The sequence below is a fragment of the Capricornis sumatraensis genome, chromosome 15 (genome assembly GCF_032405125.1).
Source record: "Capricornis sumatraensis isolate serow.1 chromosome 15, serow.2, whole genome shotgun sequence".
NCBI classification, from domain to species: domain Eukaryota; kingdom Metazoa; phylum Chordata; class Mammalia; order Artiodactyla; family Bovidae; genus Capricornis; species Capricornis sumatraensis.
Genome location: NC_091083.1, coordinates 60,571,093 through 60,589,091, shown reverse-complemented (window position 1 = coordinate 60,589,091; position 17,999 = coordinate 60,571,093). Strand labels below are relative to the sequence as shown.

The window sequence follows — 17,999 nt, the reverse complement described above, 5'->3', positions numbered from 1 at the left end:
AATAAAGGCCAGTAGGAACTTTTAGGAAGTGCTGGTATGCAGTGGGGGCGACAAGAGGGTGGAAGCCCCTCTGAATAGTAAATAACCAGTCCACACTTCTGGTACAGTAGCCACAATCCTTATCTAGATGCTTGGGGTTCTGCCCCACTTGGGCGTGTCCTCAGGACACAATGGATGGTTATCATTTGAAACCACCATTATTCAGGAACCTCCAACCTAAGCACAGATCTGAACCCACCACTCCTTCAAGAACAGAATACTATTTTAGTTGGAAAGTCGTGATTGAAACGACACTGTGAGTCAACGTGATGCAATATGATTCTTTTTTTTTCTTTTCAATCCCACTGTAGTGAGAAGGCCACCAAAGTGCAGGACATCAAAAACAACCTGAAAGAGGCCATTGAAGTACGTGCCTGGTCCTTTTCTGTCATTTCTTTTAGCCTCCCTTTCAGACAGTGCTCTCCCCCTGACCTTTGCTCCATCATTTTCAGACCATCGTGGCCGCCATGAGCAACCTGGTGCCCCCTGTGGAGCTGGCCAACCCAGAGAACCAGTTCAGAGTGGATTACATTCTGAGCGTGATGAACGTGCCGGATTTTGATTTCCCTCCCGTAAGCCAAGCCTGCACCCCCTCCCCACACCACCAGGGGCCCCCCTCCCCCTATTCTGCCACAAAACTCAGTTTGCACACTGCCAGCAAAATCCAGTTCTTTGACACTGTTAGGAAACAGTTAACCCATTAAGAATCCTTATTCTTTAAATGACGGCAACAGCTAGCAATAATCATTAGGGCTTTAGTCAAGACGGAGGAACAAAGTTATGTCACCCCTTGTCAGTCTTGACTCACCTCTCTCCACAAGTAAACATCCCAGTTCAATACTTCAATTCCCACTGGATTGGACTGTAAATTTTCACAGAAGAAAAAGTCATGAGTTCTGGCAGCCTTAATTATTCCCTTGTACACATCTTGTGACAAAGTACTGTATGTTGAGTATGGCACGGAAATGCTAATCGTCCAGCGATTGAAACTATTCTGAGATATCAAGGAATGAGAAATGAAGTGCCAGCTCTGAGTTTTATAGATGGGAGATATTCTCATTTTAAACAATTTGCCATTTAACTTTTGTTAATTTTTTTTTCTAAAATCAGTCCTTGCCTTTGGCTAAATGAAGTCTTTTCTTATTAATTAAAAAAAAATTACAAAAGGCCCTCACCTAAATGTCATAACACAGGGATTGTCTTCTCTGTTCCCTGGCTGATGTGCAGGACACTTCTTGCACAGATTTGTTGGCTCTGTAAAGAACTATTTTTAGGGAACAGAGAACTGCCCATGCCCTAAGCATATATATATATTTCGACCCTTAGTGAGGGAAGAATAGTTTATAAGAGGGGAACAGGAAATAAGGTGGAAAGATGGGCAAGTTTATAAGGTCCAGAAGGAAAAGACTTGTCTACAGCAAAAACAATGACTTATTGTTGCCTTTTGTCAGGATTTCGTGGGAATTTGTGTTTGTATATTTTAAATGGGTTTGGCTGCAAACTTCTCCTATCCAGGAAGCAGTATTAATAAGTATGGCTAGGTAAATTTTCTTAAATAGGAAGAAATAAAAGAAGAGTCCAGCAGTAAACACAGCATACATAATGCCCAACACAGACTCTTCTGTGATTCTGTAGCTCTAATAGGAGAAAATGCACCAGGATGGTGACTCTTAAGGGTCCTCCCATTTAGCTTTTGACCCTTTTCTTGCTGCATTCACATTGCAGAAAAACCTTTCCTTCCCTTGTAAGGGGAGATTGCCCCATATAATTAAAAATGTTTTTATGTCAAGTGACATATGAACTGTGACCTATTGCAGTTTAAAACTAGGCAGAGGTCATTTGCTCCTTTGATTGATAGGCATTGACTGACAAGGTCAGATTTGCCAGTAGCTCCCAATTATAATATTTTTTGCTAAAATTCACATTTTCCTGGAAGGAAAGTTGCGGTCTCATCACATCTTCATAAATGAGATGTCTTACCTCCATGACATCAAATCATTTATTGGCAAAGTCTCCTAATTAGCTTGTATTCCTCCTAGGTAAGCAATTGGGTGAGGAAAGAAACTTATTCAGTAGTTTAGTTTGGCCCTTCATCCCATTCCCAAAAAAGTACAGAATGAAAACTACCCAAGACCAGTAATCCACAGTAAGAGATCAGCTGGTGTCAATTTCCAAATACGTGTAGCACGCTGAAGTTCTGTATGAACACTGACTCCTTAGTTTGCCTCGAAACGGAATAATTGCACCCAGGGTTGGTGGCAGGGTGAACTCTGGTCTCACTGACTGGGAGCAGCCCCTGTGTCTAAACATTCCCTCTCTTGTTCACTTCCAGGAATTCTATGAGCATGCCAAGGCTCTCTGGGAGGATGAAGGGGTGCGTGCCTGCTATGAGCGCTCCAATGAGTACCAGCTGATTGACTGTGCCCAGTAGTAAGTACACTGTCTCCGCATCAGCGTGCACGCGCACACACACAAACACGAGCGCATGGAGAACGTCCTAAAAACCACAACTCACACTGTTTAAGTTACTTCTTTTCAGAGAAGCCAGCCTGCAGTTTGAAAGTTGTAGTCCGATTCACTGGGTTTATAAAGCCCTTTATTGCACTTTTTAGTGCAATGACGTTATTTTTATACAAACAGGTAATGCCTGGTAGAGCAAAATGATAATTACCTGCAGTAAAGTGATGTTCATAATTAATTACCTTGAAGTAATTAATTGAATTGACCTCCAAGCATGTGGGGAGATAGGACAGCTTTCACACTTTGGATAAGGTAGAAGTATTGTATTTTATTGCTATAATTTAAAACGTGACAAAGAGGAACAGTGTGGCAAAAATATGCCTCCCCCCTCCTTCGTGGCCAGTCCAGTATTTCTACTATCAGGTAAGTGACTGTAGTAGCTGCTAGAGTCCAATATGTCTAGTTCATCTAGAGTTGGGTATTGTGTTGAATTCCATCTCCTATCCTTATTGATTCATTCACACTGGGCTTAATTCGAGGATGCTCCCCCCGTGGGGTCCTTGCTGTGTCCCTGCATGGGCTCTCTTCCAGTGGATGTGATAAACACAGCTGGAAAGTTGCTTTTTAAATAGTTTATGACCTTGCTTATCCTGTACATAATATAGCAAATATGTGATGTTCAGAGCCATAAAAGATATTTTAAAGGTATCGTTTGTTTGCTGATGTTGCACAAATGTACTCAGCGGTCTCAGTTATCATATATTCTTAAGTTGGATTGTCTTTTATGACCGGGGGAAGGGCAAGAGATATTTGTGATGTTTCAGCCTCTCTTATGTAAGTAACTGAAACACACACAATTTTGCTATTGAAAATATTAAGTAACCAGAAACACGGTACCCGGCTGGCTCACAGAAAGCTAAAATTGCATTACTTAGGAGCCCCACGCCTGAGGAACTTATGAAAACCACTTGAATAAACAGGAGGGAGGAAGAGGTGACAGCACTCCCAACTGCAAACACAAAGCAAGTGCCCCAAATTCCTGTTATCTACACATGACAAGAGCTTGTGTTAGGGGCTGTGAAGCCTGTCAGTTTCTCTCTCCTTGGCCCTGCTTTCCCATTGGAAGTGCATTGGATTATTTTCAATTGTCACACTATAGCTATTTTGTGATTTCATATACAAGCAAATCTGTATATTTTTTCAACAAGTGAGAAAAAAAAGTCCATCTTGGCCAGTCTCTGTGACCCCCCCGCCCCAACCCCCACCCCCTCTTCAACAAAGTCTCTGATTTTCTCAAAAGTTTGAGCTTAAAGCTGGAAGTGCTAATTATAGTAATGCAAAACAAATGGAAATCCTGGAATTGTTTGCCTTTTGTAGTTTGGATCCAAGTCAGAAGTACAGGTACAAGATTAGAAGGATTTAACCACTCCAGTTTGGAGTGCTCTGGGAGGGGGTAGGGTGTAACAACTTCATTAATTAACACTTTAGCCAGCTTTTTTTTTTTTAATCTCACACCATTTAAAAGTTGTTTTTTTTTTTAAAGCAACACTCAATTACTCCTGCAACTTTATCTGAAAAAGGCAACATATGCAGTTTATGGAAAGTTTTAAGGAAACTCTAAGAAAAAGGGAACACAGCTCAAATTTTATAAAATGTCTTCCCCAGCCCAATGATTGGAAAGCAGCTCTGCCCCTGCAGTGACCAGTGTGTTTCTGGTTTCACTGCCTTTATGTTAAAAAGTTGATCTACTGCTACCTTGCCCATTTCTTAAGGCGCCTGTTTTTATTTGTTGAGCCGGGGTTTGGCTGGCCCCACTCCAGATGTCTCTCTCACAAGATTTGGTGCTGATGATCTATTTTTAGAACTGTGGTTCTGTTGCCATGGCAACATGCTGGAGGCCAGGGCGGCTGGGGAGCTATTTCTGGACTGGTACTGTAATGTAAGACTGATTGGGCAAGTTAGTATATCCTCTAAGCCAGACTAACTTTAAACTGGTAAAAAGGAAGGAGGAAAGAAGAAAAAAAAAAAAGGTACAGAATTTCTTTAAACAGACTTTTCTTTGTGATTTTTCTTCTCTGATTAGCCCCCTTTAAAATAATTCCAGACCCCTCCCCCCAAGGGGGAAAAAGAAAAAAGCTGGTTTTAACATTAACACAGTAATCAGTGTTTTAAAAGTTATTTTTCCTAACAGTGTTATCTAGTCTGGCAACATAAGCAAGGTACTTTTTGCTTTGGGGACAGTGTGTAGCTGTGGAGAAGGAGGTAAAAAACACTGATTTTCCCCTGTAAAGCTTTCTCATCGTTAAGGATGGCCCCTAAGATCTCCACCCCTCCACTGTGCAGGCTCCCAGCCTGAATAAGAGCCCCTAACCTGGGTGGCTGTGAGGGTTTTTGAAAACACTGAAGTTTAATATCTGGACTGTGCTATTTCATAGACCAAGTAGAACGGAAGGGAACGTTGTGTCTGTTTCCTGTTCAGTGTGGTAAGGGCCCGGCCCCTTCTTACAAATAGAAGGAAGGGATACCCTTTCTGAGTAACTCAGACAATCTCATTTTCATTAGTCTCTTGGGAGGGAAAAAAACCTTGCTGCTCTTAAATGTGCCATTTTTTTCCATTTTTTTTAAACACCGCATGACAGGAAGAGTCCAATTTTCATCCTACTTGCCATTTTAACCAAAGCCAAACAATTTGAATTTAACTCAGTCATTATCAAATGGCACAAAATCAGTCAGCTGATTGATCTGCACAGAACCAGCCTTTTAAAATCAAAACGAGGCCAGGAGAGCCCACTCCTACTTCCTGATTCCTAGACGTACTACTGCTCAGGCAGGTACATTTATCTTATATTCTCTTTGCTCTAACCTCTCTAAAGCATAAGCTTGGAATCATAAGTTTAATGAACACAAGAAAAATTCCCACTGACTTAACACCATGTAACTGTGGGGTGATCATTTCCATTAGCTGATCGTTGCAGAGAGGCAGGAATAGTGGGTAGGCAAAGTGGCATGAGTATGTGGTCACCCTGGTGCATCTTTTTCTCCCAGCTTCCTGGACAAGATTGATGTCATCAAGCAGGATGACTACGTGCCCAGCGACCAGGTACGCACACATTCTCACAAGCAGAGGACTTGGAGCCCTCTGTCCCAACTAATTGGCAACTCCAGATTGGCAGTTATTAATGAATGTTAGTTGGTTTCGGTGAGATCCTTTGACCCAAGATTCTGTTTTAGGATCTGCTCCGCTGCCGTGTCCTGACTTCTGGAATCTTTGAGACCAAGTTCCAGGTGGACAAAGTCAACTTCCAGTAAGTAAATGGTTCCCTTTAAAAAAAAAAAAAAAGATATCTTGACGTTCCTTCTGGTAGGGAGAGTGGTGGACCAGTGTCGGCCCTTGGAGTGACCAGGTATCATTTCTCTCCTGCAGCATGTTTGACGTGGGCGGCCAGCGCGATGAACGCCGCAAATGGATCCAATGCTTCAATGGTACGGAAGCCGAGGGCTTCTCTGCTCTTTAAGGACATTTTGCTTTTCTAGTTGTTAAGGATCACTTTCCCTGCTAACATGCGTTATGTTTGCTTTCTTGTGCTGAAGATGTGACTGCCATCATCTTCGTGGTTGCCAGCAGCAGCTACAACATGGTCATTCGGGAGGACAACCAGACCAACCGCCTGCAGGAGGCTCTGAACCTCTTCAAGAGCATCTGGAACAACAGGTTTGTGCAGCGACGCCCCCTCACCCCCCCAATCTCCTTCCTACTGATGTCAAGGTCAATAGAAAAGAATCTTGTACAAGTTCTTGTGCAAGCATCTCAAACCACTTGCAAAAAGAATACTCTCTTTTCCTGGGCAATAAACCCGCTTCCCTCTTTCTTAGATGGCTGCGCACCATCTCTGTGATTCTGTTCCTCAACAAGCAAGATCTGCTGGCTGAGAAAGTCCTTGCTGGAAAATCGAAGATTGAGGACTACTTTCCAGAATTTGCTCGCTACACTACTCCTGAGGATGGTATGTGTGGCCTTCTGCAGTTGATTAGTGCCCATTGGTCCCACAGGGTTTTGCATATGTTAAAGATTTCTATTCTTGATTTTAAAAATGAATGATCTCTAAGAATGGAACTCCACTTCCCCAGCCACCACCACCACCACACTATAAGGGGTCTATAGGGGGAGCAAAAGAATCTCATTCTAATTACTTAAGTAACAAAATATTTATATTCTTTACAGCGACTCCCGAGCCTGGAGAGGACCCACGCGTGACCCGGGCCAAGTACTTCATTCGAGATGAATTTCTGGTGAGTAGAGACTGTTGTTTACTTAATTCTAAATCTGGGGATCAAACCATCCAGTTCCTCCATGTTATTTCACCAATAGCCAGCATGACTCTTAGCCTTTGTGCCCTTCAGTTGGGGATTGTTTCAACATAATGTCAATAACTAGCGGGCAGAGTTTGGTAGATGACATCTACTGGTGAGTTACTGGCGAGGGGTCACTGACCACCATTCCTCTGTCCCCACAGAGAATCAGCACTGCTAGTGGAGATGGGCGCCACTACTGCTACCCTCACTTCACCTGCGCTGTGGACACCGAGAACATCCGCCGTGTGTTCAATGACTGCCGTGACATCATCCAGCGCATGCACCTCCGTCAGTATGAGCTGCTCTAAGAAGGGAACCTCCAGATTTAATTAAGGCCTTAAGCGCAGTTAATTAAAAGTAAGATATAATTGTACACGCAGTTGATCACCCACCATAGGGCATGATTAACAAAGCAACCTTTCCTTTCCCTCAAGTGATTTTGCGAAACCCCCTTTACCCTACAGCTTGCTTAAATATTCCAAATTTAGAAAGCTTAAGGCGGCCTATAGATTAAGATTAAGAAAAAAAGGCCACAAATGTTCCCTTCTCTCTTTAAGTAACTAAAATATAATAGCAGCAAACAGAAATAAATAAATGAAATAAATGAAACAAATGAAATAAATATCGTGTTGTGCAGCATTAAAAAAATCAAAATAAAAATTAAATGTGAGCAAAGATGTGACTCCTGTGAATTATTTGCGGTTTCGAGCAAACATGCACTGTTCAGGGTTTGGACTACATCAAAAGTTAGGAGGCCCCCATGTTTAGGTGACAAGGCCCCAAGGTTATAAGTGGGTGTAAAATCTTCCCATACTATTTGTTGCCCTAATCTTGGGTTTCTGAAAATGATTTTCAGACAATACCAAATGATCACCCTGTCCTCCTCCCAAACCGATGCCCTGAAAAAAACCATTAAGGTCCATCAAAAAATTCTATACTTTGAGCATTGCTGCCCTATCCAAGTATTCTACCAATTTATACCTTTATATACTATCTTATGGTGTGTCTACTTACCTACTCTCCCCAAAATAGGTGTCTGCTTTTCAGCTCTTTGTCCATCCAACATCTCAATTGGGTGGGAGGAATTTAGTAATGCAGTTTCAAATCAAGTAGATTTACTCAAGAAATAGTGTAGAATGTATGTTAAATCATCACATTGTATACACTGAATATATTAAAATTGTCAATTATTAACTCAGTAAAAATGATGGGAGGGGTGTGGGAGGTAGGGGGTCGGGAGGAATAAACCTGGTGTAAAGCTATCAAATAGTTATAAACAAATGGTGTAGTGATTTGGGGAAAAATTAGGCTGGATCCCTATCTCATTCCATATGTAAATGAACTCAATGTACAGCAAACATGTATGTTTAAATACAGAAAGTTACTTTTAAAATGGCTATCTTTACAGTTAAAATCTTGGTTTATAGACGGCCTCTCTAAACGTGATGTAAGATTTAAAAAATTTAAATGGGGGGAGGACTGTAAAAAAAATCAAATATGAGTGAGGGCAGGGGTGGAAACTGGGTAAAAATATGTAAGAAAGGATTCATTTCCCTAATAGGCAAAGAGCTCTTAAGAATTAATAAGCAAGCCCATCACAAAAATGGGCAAGGTACACGAACAAGCAATTTTACTTTTTAAGGTACAAATAAGTAATTACCTCTACACCTCATCTCATACACAGATGAACTCAGTGGGTCAAACACATATGTTTAAATACAAAAATGTACTTTAAAAATGGTGACTTTTACAATTAAAATCTTAGTTTATAGAAGACCTCTCTAAGCATGACCTAAGATTACAAAATATAAAGCGGAGGCGGGGAGATGGGAGAGGACTGTACATAAAATACGAATCAGGGTGGGGGTAGGGGTGGAAATTGGGTGACAATATGTAAGAAAGGATTGATTACCCTAATTAGCAAAGAGCTCTTAAGAATTAATAAGCAAGCCATCATAAAAATGGGCAAGATACATGAACAAGCAATTTTACTTTTAAAAAGTACAAATAACTATCTCTACCTCATCCCACACACAAATGAATTCAGTGTTGGTCAAACACATGTTTAAATACAAACGTACTTTTAAAATGGCAATTATTACAATTAAAATCTTATGGAAGGCCCCTCTAAGCATGACCTCAGATTAAAAAAATATAAAATGGGGGTGGGGAGGTGGGGTGGGCGACAGCTATACAAAACTTAAATAAGAACGGGGTTGGGGTGGAAACGGTAAAAATACATAAGAAGGATTAATTTCCCTAATAAGCAAAGATCTCTTATTCAATAAGCCATCACAAAAATGGGCAAGATACATGAACAAGCAATTTTACTTTTAAAAAAGGTACAAATAACTATCTCTACCTCATCCCACACACAGATGAACTCAGTGTTGGTCAAACACATGTTTAAATACAAACATGTACTTTTAAAATGGCAATTATTACAATTAAAATCTTATGGAAGGCCCCTCTAAGCATGACCTCAGATTAAAAAAATATAAAATGGGGGTGGGGAGGTGGGGTGGGAGACGGCTATACAAAACTTAAATAAGAATGGGGTTGGGGTGGAAACGGTAAAAATACGTAAGAAAGATTAATTTCCCTAATAAGCAAAGATCTCTATAAGCCATCACAAAAATGGGCGAGATACGTGAACAAGCAATTTTACTTTTTAAAAAAGGTACAAATAACTATCTCTACCTCATCCCATACACAAATGAACTCAGTGTTGGTCAAACACATATGTTTAAATACAAACATGTACTTTTAAAATGGCAATTATTACAATTAAAATCTTATGGAAGGCCCCTCTAAGCATGACCTCAGATTAAAAAAATATAAAATGGGGGTGGGGAGGTGGGGTGGGAGACGGCTATACAAAACTTAAATAAGAATGGGGTTGGGGTGGAAACGGTAAAAATACGTAAGAAAGATTAATTTCCCTAATAAGCAAAGATCTCTATAAGCCTTCACAAAAATGGGCGAGATACGTGAACAAGCAATTTTACTTTTTAAAAAAGTACAAATAATTATCTCTACCTCATCCCATACACAAATGAACTCAGTGTTGGTCAAACACATATGTTTAAATACAAACATGTACTTTTAAAATGGTGATTTTTACTATTGAAATCTTATGGCCCATCTAAGCATGACCTAAGATTAAAAAAATGTATAGTGGCGGTTGGGGATGGGGTAGGAGAGGGCTGTATAAAATGTAAGATCAAATATGAATGGGAGTGGGGGTGGAACTGGGTAAAAATACATAAGAAAGGATTAATTTCTCTAATAAGCAAAGAACCCCTAAGAATTAACAAGCAAGCCATCACAAAAATGGGCAAGGTATATGAACAAGCAATTTTACTTTTTAAAAAGCTACAAATAACTATCCTTATCCTCATTCCATACACAAATGGACTCAATGTGGGTCAAAAACATATATTTAAATATAAAAATACATCTTTAAAATGGCTACCTTAAAATATTGGTTTATAGAAGGTAATAAGCATGACATAAGATTTAAAAACCATAAAGGGGGGTTGGCCGAGGAGAGTGCAAAACTTAAATGTGAATGGGGGTGCGGGTGGAGACTGGGTAAAAATCTATAACAACAGGTTAATTTCCCTAACAAGCAAAGAGTTCTTAAGAATAAACAAGCCCATCACAAAAATGGGCAAGGTACAGGAACAAGCAATTTTACTTTCTAAAAAGGTACAACTAACTAACATTGGGGAAACCACGCAACTTCACTCATAATGAAGTGAAATACAAATAAAAATCTTGCACCATTGCTGGGGGAGGGAATGGGCGCCAGCACTCATAGGTCCCACACCAAACTCACTGAATCCTTGACAGGTCATGGCTTGGACCTGAGATCTTCTTGGGTTCCCTATAGTTCTTCATCCCCAGGCTCATCCCTTAAGCTCATGGTCACCCATGGTGTGGCTTCCTAGAAGGTTGGGAGGGAGAGACCAGCTCACCCCCAGCATCAACCATTGCACCCTCTGAAACAGGCCAAATGGGACATCAGTCAAGTGGGCTCTCTACCTCAGGCCCAAACCCTACTTCCTGTTCTATTTTCCAGGTCAAATTAATCCCAGCCAATTAATCCTCAAGATCAGTACTGCAGAGGTGAGCAAAGAGTGTGCCACCGGGGGCAAGAAGAGTAGCAAACACCCCCTATCCATTAACCTTCCCAAAGTTCCTATGTAACATTCATTCCACATAAAAACTGTGTACTTACTAGCGAGATTTCATCACAAAATGACACTCAAAAGCCGCCCAAATGAACATACAATCAACATGAGTGCTTGCTATCCAAATACAGCCAAAGACCCACCCCTTAAATGTGCATAATCCTCCAAAGTACCCCAAACAAACACCAAACCCTGGGCAACAACTACAGGACCAGCCCAACCATAAAAACACCCATCCAGGTAAAGTGCTGGCAGAGAATAGTTCCCAAGCCCCTCTTCCAAGATGGCCAGCCGGAGGCTCCACCCATCCAGAGATTCTAGAACCTTCTCGGAATAATCCACATTAGGTTGCCATAGCGCTAGCCACATATCCATCACAATTAGAAAACAAACTCTCAGGCTATAGAACATGTATATGTGAAAAATGCAATCCCAGAACCCCAGGCCCTTGCTGATCACAACTGGCAGAGACTGTGATGACATCCAGAAGGATGGTAATAAAAGTCACAGTTATCCAGCATCTACCAGGCACCCATCAGCGCCTAACCAGGCAGGGTCCGCTGTTTCCGCCTTTTTTACCAATGACTAAAGATGGCCTAGAGAGGCCAAAGTAACTTGCCCCAAGAAAGATTAGTAAGCAGGGAAGATGGGCTTCAAACTCAGGTAGCCAAAGCCCACTGCTTGGCTGCTATCATATCCTGTAGTTCTAGACAATACGGGAAAAGAGAGAGGGTCTCCTGGTAGTCTTTCCAGGATGTCAGTTGTGGGGAGACCATGACCCATGGTCGCCATTGGATTCCATAGCTGGTGGTGATGGGGGTAGCGAGATTCGTGAGTAGGCAGCAGAGTGGAAGGGAGGAGTGCCCTCCTCCCTCAGAGTGGCGCTGGATACACGCCCCCAACCCAGGGATTGAACCTGCATCTCCTATGTCTCCTGCATTGCAGGCAGATTCTTTACCACCAATAATAAACCACTAAGTGGCCTGATGAAGCCTTAGTTTGAAGACGGTCTAGAATTTTTATCCATCTTCACTTTCAAAATTATCCCCAAAGAAATGGCCGCCTCAGCACAGCCCTTCTATGTCAAATGGTATTCTCTTATCATAATAGTTTCTTGGACATTTTTTGGTCTTTTTATTCAACAAATAGAGAGCAAAGAATCTATGCCAGCCACTGGGAGTTCAGCTCTCATGGGGTTTACATATATCAGGGGAGACATGCATTTACCAAATAAGTAATTGAATTACAGATGATGACAAGGCCTCTGGGCTAGTAAACAGGTTGGGGGCAATGGGGAATGGGAACTATTGGAGGGATTCCACTTGAGACAGAATAGCCAGGGAGGGCTTTTTGGAGGAGGAGGCTTTTCTTACTGGAATACAAAGGATAAGAAGGAGCTAGTCATTTAAGAATGAGTTACCAGTAGCAAACATCACTCTTCTTTATCGATATTGATATTAAAATATTAATATCATTTATGGAGCACTTTACTAGCACTTTATGTGCCAGACAGTGTCCTAGGCCCTTTATAGGGGTTATTCCACTTAATCATTTTGAAACCCTAGGAGGATGTACCCTATCATCCATATAAGATGTGTGCAATCTGTTATCCCACTGTACAAAAATAAAGAAGGTAAAATATATCTAAAACATTATGAGTAATTTATATAAACTATGCTTTTAACACTGGTTACACTATAAAGGTCATGTAATATTCACTTAATTAGTGTAACTTCTACTCAGGTTGCTAACAGAGAGTTGGGGAATTTAGTGTCTCTACGATAATTTTTCTGTGTATCAACATTTAATACTATGAACAAAACAATTATCTGATTTTGCCTGTCTTGTTCTCTGTATCAGTTAGGAATGTATTCAGCCACACATAACGGAACCTGACTTGGAGTGGAACAAACAGGCTTACATCTCTCACCAAGAATTCTGGAGGTAGGTGTTTCCTGGTTTTATCTCAGTAGCTCATCAAACGGCAGCGCCAATGCCTCCCCAATTCTCTTGGCTTCTCTATCCTGGTTGCAAAATTGTATATCTTAGCCTAAAGCAGAAAGGAGAACAGGACACCCCAATCAGCTCTTTCATCTGGAATGCACATGCTTTGTAGATGCCCTTCAGTTTCTCTACCATGTGAAATATACAGAGATACCAGGATAGCAAGTTAGTTAGATGGCTAGATAAATCACTAGCCAGCCAGCCAGAAAAGTATCTGTTCAATAACACTATTGCACATTCATGCACACACACAGACGTATTTGTAATCTTTTGTTGCACGGACCTTAATGGAACATCTCCACCCAGAACCTGTTGTTTTTAAGGATTAGGGAATACAATAGGTAAAACATTCAAATCATAAACGACTAACTTGCATAATTATATGTAAATCAGTTTGAAAGCTTGGATGAAATAGATAATTTTCCAGAAAACATTGGTTAATCAAAATTGACTGGAGATTTAAAAAAAAAAAAGACTTAAGCAGACCATATAACATAGGAAAAAAATTACAGAGCCTAGAGAACACCATGGCCAAAGGGCTTCAGGCTCTTGTGGGAAGCTAGAGAGTTCAAGAAAATATGAAAGTGGTTTCTGGGGCTCCAGTGTCTGTTTCTTGATCTAAATGCTGATTAAGCAAGCATATTCTATTTGAGAAAATTCACAGAACTATCTACCTATGATTTATTTGATTTTTTTTCAGTACTGTATACTTAAAAAAAGAATCTAGGATGAAAGGGAAGAAAGGATTCTTTATATATAATGAGGAAATGGAAAAAGGCAGACCCAGGTAGTTATATAGGTGAATTCTACTAAACCTTTAAAGTTCAAATAATTCCAATGCTACTTAAATTATTCAAGCATATAGCCAAAGGAAAAATTTCAAAATTATTTTTATAAAGAAAAACACTGATTCTAAAACATGCCAAAGATTGCATCCAAAAATAAAATTACAGACCAATCTCATTTATGAATATCAATCATAAAACTTTAAAATATAAGCAAGCAGAATCCAATATTATCCAATCTAATATTAGATTAAAAAAATAAAACATCATGCCTAGGTAAGATTTATTCTCTGAATTCAAGGTTGGTTCAGTATTGGCAAGGCAGTAATATTTGCCAGAATTTAATACCTATTTATATTTTTTAATAATCCAATAAAATAGTAATCAATGGATGCCCCCTTAATATGATGAATTTATGTAACATATACATAACATTAATTATATTATATAAATGTTATGTATAGATAAATTATTATATATGATACATCTATAAAACATATTTTTCTCCAATATTCAACAATTTACTTGATGAAGAACATCTAAAACTTTTCCACCAATGTCAGAAATAAGAATCAAAAAAGACAAGGTTGCCTCACATTGCCATACTGTATTATTTTATTGAGCATATGAGCCAATTCAATTAGAAGAAAAAAATTAGAGGTCTGAGAATTGGAAAGAAGTAAAACTATTCTTTATCACAAGTGATATAATTAAATAACTTAACTCCCCCCAAAAGTTCACAGAGAAACAATTACTAAAAATTGAGAATTTAGCAAAGAACAGAGTTCTAAGATGAACATGTAAAAATCATTAGCCTTTCAAGTTTGATTTTCCTTCTGAATGACCTACCCGACAGCTGACTTGAACAACATAACAAACACATAGACGCTAAGACTTAACAAATATATACCACTGAATAAATATTATTCTCAAATGCACATGAAATATTCTCCAGGATAAGTCATGTGTTAAGTCACAAAACATATCGCAATGAATTTAACATTAAAATCATTCTCAGCATCTTTTCCATCTAAACTGGAATGAAACTAGAAATCAAAACACTAAGAAAATGAGAAAATTCACAAATATGTGGACACTACACACGTTCTTGAACGATGATTGAGTCAAAGAGAAAAGGAAAATTTAAAACTATGTTGGGATAAACACAAGTGGACATATAGCGTGCCGTAACTCACGGGATGCAGGAAAAGCAGCGCTGAGAGGTGTTTATAATGACGGACTCCAACATTGAAAAAGAGGAGAGACCTCGAACAAACAACATAACTTTACATCTCAAAGAACTAGAGAAAGAACAAACTCAGATGAAAGCTAGCAAAAGAAAAGATACAATAAAGATTAGAGCAGAAGTAAATCAAACAGAGGGCACAAATCAAATAGAGACTAGAAAAACGGGGGGGGGGGCGGGGGAGACTAGGAATTGGTTTTTTTGAAAATGTAAACAAAACCAACCAACCCTTAGTGAAACTCACAGGAAAAGAGACTCAAATTTTAAAAATCAGAAATGAAAGAGGAGCCATTACAACAGATGCCTCAGCTATTAAAAAGAAAAAGATAATTAGGGATTATTATGAACAATTATATGACAATAAACTGGATAACTTAGATGAAATATATAAATTCCTAGAAACATACAACCCGCCAAAACTAAATCAAGAAGAAACAGAAATTCTGAACAGACTAATAACAAATAAAGCAGATTGAATTAGTAATCAAATCCTTCTCAACAAAGAAAAGCCCAGGGCTAGGAGTTGGTGATTGACAGGGAGGCCTAGTGTGCTGTGATTCATGGGGTTGCAAAGAGTCGGACATGACTGAGCGACTGAACTGAACTGAACTGAACTGAGATGGTGTCATGGATGAATTCTACTAAACATTCGTAGAGAAATTCATACCAATTCTTCTTAAAATATTCTTCCAAAATAACAGAAGAAGAGGGAACACTTTCAAACTCATTTTATGAGGCCAGTATCTGATACCCTGATACCAAACCCAGAAAAAGACACCATAAGAAGGAATTCCCTCATGCCCCTGTGTAGGACTCTGCTTTCACTGCTAGGGCCTGGGTTCAATCCATAGTTAGAGGACTAAGATCCTATAAGCCACATGGCATAGCCACAACTACAGACCAATATCCCTGATGAACATAGATGCAAAAATCCTCAAAACACTAACGAACCAAATTTAATAATCCATTAAAAAGATCATATACCATGAACCAGTAGGATATATCCCTGGAATATAAAGATAGTTCAGCATGAAGAGTAAAAATCACATGATCATCTCAATCAATGCAGAAAAGCATTTGACAAATGGCAACATCCATTCATGATTAAAAACACTCATCAGGGGCTTCCCTGGTGGCTCAGTGCTAAAGAATCCACCTGCCAGTGCAAGAGATGTGGGTTCAATCCCTTGTCTGGGAAGATCCCATATACCTCACAGCAACTAAGCCTGTGTGCCCCAACTACTGAGCCTGTGCTCTAGAGCCCAGGAACCACAACTGCTGAGCCCATGTGCCACAACCACTGAGGCCTGCCTGCCCCACAGTCTGTGCTCTGCAAAGAGACACCACTGCAATAAGAAAGCCCGGCTACTGCAATGAGGAGTGGCCCCTACTCATTGCAACTAGAGAAAAGCCCGGGCAGTAACCAAGACCCAGTACAGCCATAAATAAATAAATAAATAATTTTTTTTAATCTCTCAACAAAATCAGTGTAGAAAGAACTTTCCTCAGTACAATGAGGCCATTAAGGAAAACACAGCTAATACCATAATAAATCGGGAAAAACTGAAAGCTTTTCCTCTAAGATTCAATATAAAACAAAGATGCCCACTCTCATCTGTTTTGTTCAGCATAGTACTAGAAGTTGTAGCCAGAGTATTAGACAGGAAAAAGAAATAAAAGTCATCCAGACTGGAAGGGAGGAAGTAAAATTAATTGCGTTTGCAGATGACATGATAGCATATGTAGACAATTCTCAAAACTCAACAAAAAACAAAAAAACTGTTAGAACTAGTATGAATTCAGTAAAGTTGCAGGATAAAAAACATATTAAAAATGAGTCTTAATTCTATACAAGCAACACATTATCCTATGAGGAAATAGAGAAAACAATTCCATCACAATACCAAGAAGGAAAAAAATAACAACTTAGAAATAAACCAAAGAGTTGAAAGACTGGTACACTAAAAATTATAAACCACTGATGAAGGAAATTAAAGAAAACGTAGGTGAGCAGAAAGACATCCTATTTTCACGGATTAGAAGAATATTATTAAAATGTCCATACAACCCAAAATGGATCTATAGATTCAGCACATTCACTATCAAAACCCCAAAGGCATTCTTTACAGAAATAGAAAAAAAAATTCCTAAAATTAACATGGAACAAAAGACCCCCAAATAGCAAAAACAATTTGAATAAGATTAACAAAGCGAGGGTAACACATTTTCTTTTTAAAATTACACTACAGGGACCTCCCTGGTGGTCTGTATGATAAGACTGTGTGCTCCTAGGGCAGGGGGCCTAAGCTTGATCCCTAGTCAAGGAACTAAATCCCACAAGCTGCAACAAGAAGATAGAAGATCCTGCATGCTGCAACTGAGACCCTGCACAGCCAAATAGATAAATATTCTAAAAAATACATTACAAAGCTACAGTAATAAAAACATTAATATATATGTAATAGATACTTAATTATATAATATATACTTATGTGATATATATTATATAATGTATATAATTATTCTATATTTATATACTATATAATATATGCCCATATAATATTATATAACTGCTTATTTTACGTTATATGTATTTCATATCTATGGTTATACTTCTATGAGTTTCACTCTGTTAGATCGATCCCACACATAAGGGAGATCACCCAGCACTTGTGTTTTTGTGTCTAGCTTATTTCACTTAGCATAATGTCATCCGGGTTCATTCACATTATCATAAACAGGATTTACTTCTTTTTTTAAAAGCTGAATAATATTCCATTGCATATACAATCTTTTTTTAATTCATCAGTAAATAGATCAGTTTAGATTGTGTCCGTATCTTAGCTATTGTGACTAATGCTGTAGTGAATGGGGGAGGGTTATCTCAAGACACTGATTGTATTTCTTGCGGCGAGT

The 17,999-nt window shown here is 39.2% G+C and overlaps 1 protein-coding gene across 13 annotated transcripts in view; it reads left to right on the top strand.

Moving 5' to 3' along the window:
- Positions 1-7,510, top strand: part of GNAS (GNAS complex locus) — a 66,062-nt gene extending 58,552 nt beyond the window's left edge. For 9 of the 13 annotated variants that reach the window (XM_068987320.1, XM_068987318.1, XM_068987309.1 and 6 more), the window contains 10 exons: positions 351-405; positions 492-611; positions 2,372-2,469; positions 5,545-5,599; positions 5,731-5,804; positions 5,924-5,982; positions 6,091-6,211; positions 6,373-6,503; positions 6,722-6,789; positions 7,014-7,510. In XM_068987320.1, coding sequence (XP_068843421.1) covers positions 351-405; positions 492-611; positions 2,372-2,469; positions 5,545-5,599; positions 5,731-5,804; positions 5,924-5,982; positions 6,091-6,211; positions 6,373-6,503; positions 6,722-6,789; positions 7,014-7,160 — 928 coding nt within the window. In that variant the 3' untranslated portion in view covers positions 7,161-7,510. Of the gene's footprint in view, positions 1-347; positions 406-491; positions 612-2,371; positions 2,470-5,544; positions 5,600-5,730; positions 5,805-5,923; positions 5,983-6,090; positions 6,212-6,372; positions 6,504-6,721; positions 6,790-7,013 lie in introns of all 13 variants that reach the window. The other 4 variants (XM_068987319.1, XM_068987317.1, XM_068987313.1 and 1 more) reach the window with 1 other exon arrangement.
- Positions 7,511-17,999: the final 10,489 nt, after the last annotated feature.